Genomic DNA, 4,565 nt, shown 5'->3' with positions numbered 1-4,565 from the left:
GGCCCGGGCATGCAGCTCTGCTCGACAATGAGTCCTCTAAGTGAATCATAACGAAAGACTTGAAGAAGTGAAACAAGAAGCGATTATAGAGTTTGCCCTCGCTCATCGACTCCTCCTCCTCCTCTTCCTCTCGCCGAGCCGAAACTCTTCTGATTGTAGCTCTCAGTTCCTATTGCAGGGATTCGATACAGCGAGTCGAATCGTTCGGACGGTTCATTTTAGTGACCCGATTCATTCGAGTCTTTGGATAAAGTACGAGTTCGTTTTGAATTAGGACGGCAATAATGTTCACTCGCACATTGCGAATCGGTTCATCCGAGTCATGAAACAGAGTCGGTTCACATATAGATCGTTAGTTCGTGCAGAAGACTCGCGCGTTCGCCGGTGTCTGTGTGGTGTGGGTGTGTGTGTGTGTGTGTATGAGAGAGGTAGAGAGAGAGAGCTGTTCGCTCTTATCCGAAGGCTGTAGCAAACTACACATTCCTGTGGCGGGAAAGCAGGATTTCTCACCCATGCTGCTGATTCCCGTGAACGCGCTCGAGGAACGCCGGAGAACCGAGCGGAGTCTCGCTGGTGAGTGGATCTCTGGAGAACACACTTCTGCTCTATACACTGATACTGATTTCGCAACTCGTATTTTGCGTTGAAATGGCTGATCAGGGGACAAATGACTTGCAATTATATCGTTTTCATTTGTACGTCCCTAATTGAAAAGGTTATGATAAACTGAACCTATTCTGCGTATACATTCTAATGGACAGCACTTTAGTTTTTTATGGCGTTTGTTGTTCTATTTTTGGAGCCACCCAAATTGCAAGATTATTAGATTAGATTATATTAAATCAAGTGCCATATCACGTATGCATGCTTTTGATTTAAAATCTGCTATTTCATAAATGTAACTCATATTTAAAACAACATAAATAGGGCTGCAGAAAAATGCGATGTGCGATAACTTGTTGCTATAATCAATTTGCGATAGTATTGTTTTTAGTGTGCCTGTCTCTTTGGTAAGATACCAACACAACAGCTGGTCTCTGAAAGGTTGCAGGTTCAAACCCCGCAGAGGACAGCAGAAATAAAGCACTTTTGGTGTCTGTGTGGTTTGAGTCTTTGCAATACTATCATAAAACCATTGCAATACTATCATATTTAATACAGAATAAACAGGGCTGCACGATATTGAAGAAAAATGTGATATAACTTGTTAATAATGCGATAATCGATGTGCGATAGGATATAGCTTTCAGTGTGTCTTATAAGATGCCAACACAACATTAAGCTGGTCTCTGGAAGTTTGCAGGTTCAAATCCCGCAGAGGACAGTAGAAATAAAGCACTTGTTTTTGTGTGTGTGGAACAGGTTTGAGTCTGAACAGGTTATCCTAGCAAACGATTTTGGGTTTAAAAGACGTCTAATAGCCGTCTAAACACAGCTTGACTAGGCTAGACTAAAACCAGGCTGAATTTGCGCTGTCAGACGGCTAAAGCCCAAGAATATACCAATCGATCACAAAGAAATGAAATGAGTTGAGAAAACATCTTGTAATCACTGTTGACTTGTTTCATACACTGTTGGAATATCATACATCATCGGTTCCCAACAGGGGGTCGCGGCCCACAAGGGGGCGTCAGCGAGCTCTGTGGGGGGTCGCGTCATATTTTGAAAAGTTTTGAGCAATGAGCATTAAATAAAAGTCATTAACTTTTTCTGTTCAAAATTTACAAAATTTATATAATGAGCGCGTTCATCATGAATCCATTTTCCAATCCGTGTTTTTGTCTTATCCTGAACCACTATGGTACTCCTATAATAAGTGTTTACATTGGGACTATTTTACACTGGTTCGGATCGCTGCCGCTGCGTACACAGAGAGAAGTAGTTCCGGCTACAATGTTCTTCCGAAAGACGCATTATTCTGTTAATAAACGCAAGTTTGCTATCGCTCGCTATAGCGCCAAAAGCGTCAAAAATAAAGCCTCACATTGATAAAGCCTCAAAAATAACATGCAAGTATTGAGGCCCCAGACAGCAGTCATTTAGTAGCCTAATAGCCTATATTCTTTTATTTTTTTTTACCTACACACCAGTGTGAATATTTTTGTTATTGCATTTCAAATAGGACCAATTTATAGGCTACTCCTAGGCTTACCTTTTTAAATTACAAAGGGCCTACTAATGTTTTTGTTATTGTATTTTCAATATTATAGGCTATTATTTGTGCATAAACATATCTGGTTATAGTAAACATACCGTTTGTTTGAAAACAACATATTTTGTCATCCTTGCTGATAGCTTACAAGAGCGATAATATCATTAAATGTGAAGCGGGGCCCTAAAATATTTTCTTGGGAAAAAGGGGGTCTTAGACAGAAAAAGGTTGGGAACCACTGTCATACATGTCGCAAGTTTTTTTTTTTTTTTAACCAAATTCAAGGTTAATTCAAGGTTATTTTGACTAGAAGTGTGTTACTCATAGCCAGACTATATCGGGTCTATATTTAACCGACTGATATCGCTGTGTTGTCCATTAAATGGTGTTTCTCTTCTCTCTGCAGATCACACACCTGCCAATCCTCGACAACATGACAGCGGAGTTTAATAACTTCACGTCCCTCTTGAACAACGTGACCGAGTTCACAAACCAGACGGCAAGATGCTCGCTGACCAAGACTGGCTTTCAGTTCTACTATCTTCCCATCGTCTACATCCTCGTGTTCCTCACGGGGTTCGTCGGGAACAGCGTGGCCATCTGGATGTTCGTGTGTCACATGAGGCCGTGGAGCAGCATCTCCGTCTACATGTTCAATCTGGCACTGGCGGATTTCTGTTACGTGCTCTCGCTCCCGTTCCTCATCTTCTACTACTTCAACAAAACAGACTGGATTTTCGGAGACGTGTTATGCAGACTGCAGAGGTTCATATTCCACGTTAATCTCTACGGCAGCATCTTGTTCCTCACGTGCATCAGCGTGCACAGATACTCCGGCGTCGTCCATCCTCTGAAATCTCTCGGACGACTGAAGAAGAAGAACGCCGTTCGCACCGTGGCGCTCGTGTGGGTCGTGGTCGTGCTGGGAATCGCTCCCATTCTCTATTACTCGCGCACCGGGCCGAAGAAGGAACTCACGACGTGCTACGACACCACGACTGAAGACGAGCTGCCCGGGTACTTCGTCTACAGCATGTGCATGACGGTGTTCGGCTTCTGCATCCCCTTCATTATTATCTTCAGCTGTTATGGAGGAATCGTCAAAGCCCTGATCTGCAACGACATGGACAACACGCCGCTAAGGAAGAAGTCCATTTACCTAGTCATCATCGTCCTGACGGTCTTCGCCGTCTCCTATCTGCCCTTCCACGTCATGAAGAACCTGAACATGCGAGCGCGACTCTACTTCCAGAGCCCGGACATGTGTGGCTTCAACGACCGAGTGTACGCCACCTACCAGGTGACCCGAGGCCTGGCCAGTCTCAACAGTTGCGTGGACCCGGTCCTGTACTTCCTAGCCGGAGACTCCTTCAGACGACGGCTTTCCAGAGCCACCAAAAAGTCCTCCAGGAAAGGAGATCAGCCTCTCCAGTCCCGGAGCGAGGAGACGGCGCTCAACAGTCTGCCGGAGAAACGGGAGTCGTGATCCGCAACTCCTTCCCTCGGACTCAAGGGAATTAGACTATTGGAAATCATCGTATACTGTGGTCAGTGTTACACGTGTATTGCTTTTAACATGTCTAATGTGATTTTCCATGGAACTGAAACTGAATGAGCAAATCACTAACAATGTTTTAACAGTAACGACTAATGTGGGAAATATAACGTTTTAGTTGAGGATGCTTGAACGCTCTTAAAAATAAAGGTTCTCTATGGGCATCAAAAGGTTCTTTATAATGGAAAAGTGTTAGAAGAAAAAATGGTTCCTCTATAGCATCGCTGTGTAAAACGTATAGGGCTCTATCATACACTCGGTGCAATCAGGCGCGACGCAAGTGTGTTCTGCTAGTTTCAGCCCCACGCAGTTTTCATTTTCACATCCCACGACACGTTGTTTAAATAGCAAATGCATTTGCGCCTATTTGTGCGCCCATGGGCGGCTGGTCTGAGAACGAGTGTGTGTTCCGGCGCATTGGTGGAGCGTTGCTATTTTGGGGCGCAGTGAGCGCATTAGTAATATGACCCTATAGGTGGGTCCACAACGCGCTGCACTCTGCTTATCACACACACACACACACACACTCTGCTTATTACACACACAGGGAAGCGCAACAGCACACAAACATGCCAAATATTTAAAAATCAAAGGATTACAATGTAAAAGATTAATATTGTGTGTATAAAGATATGGTGGAATCCGGCTGTTTGTGATTTAACCTTTAACCTCGCGCACGAGCAGATCCGTTTCCTCGCTAGAGAAGCGCTCAGTCTTTCCGATTGCAAATTCCGCCATGTAAATAGCGAATACGTCACAGTGCGAGCGCAACAGGGAATGGAAATTTCACGTTACACCCGAAACACACCCATTACTCATTACGAGAATAGGGACGACCCTTTTAGACCATGTGCCGGG

General features: G+C 44.3%; 1 protein-coding gene across 1 annotated transcript; it reads left to right on the top strand.

Annotated features, from left to right (window-relative positions):
- The first annotated feature begins 247 nt into the window (after positions 1–247).
- p2ry1 (purinergic receptor P2Y1) lies at positions 248–4,218 on the top strand. Its single transcript, XM_079621000.1, has 2 exons — positions 248–573; positions 2,559–4,218. The coding sequence occupies exon 2, from the start codon at positions 2,586–2,588 to the stop codon at positions 3,636–3,638; it is 1,053 nt and encodes a 350-aa protein (XP_079477126.1). The 5' UTR covers positions 248–573; positions 2,559–2,585; the 3' UTR covers positions 3,639–4,218.
- The last annotated feature ends 347 nt before the right edge of the window (positions 4,219–4,565 follow it).

The sequence above is a fragment of the Phoxinus phoxinus genome (genome assembly GCF_949152265.1).
Source record: "Phoxinus phoxinus genome assembly, chromosome: 8".
Taxonomy (NCBI): domain Eukaryota; kingdom Metazoa; phylum Chordata; class Actinopteri; order Cypriniformes; family Leuciscidae; genus Phoxinus; species Phoxinus phoxinus.
Note: the sequence above shows the minus strand (reverse complement) of the source record. Positions and strands in the feature narration are given on the sequence as shown.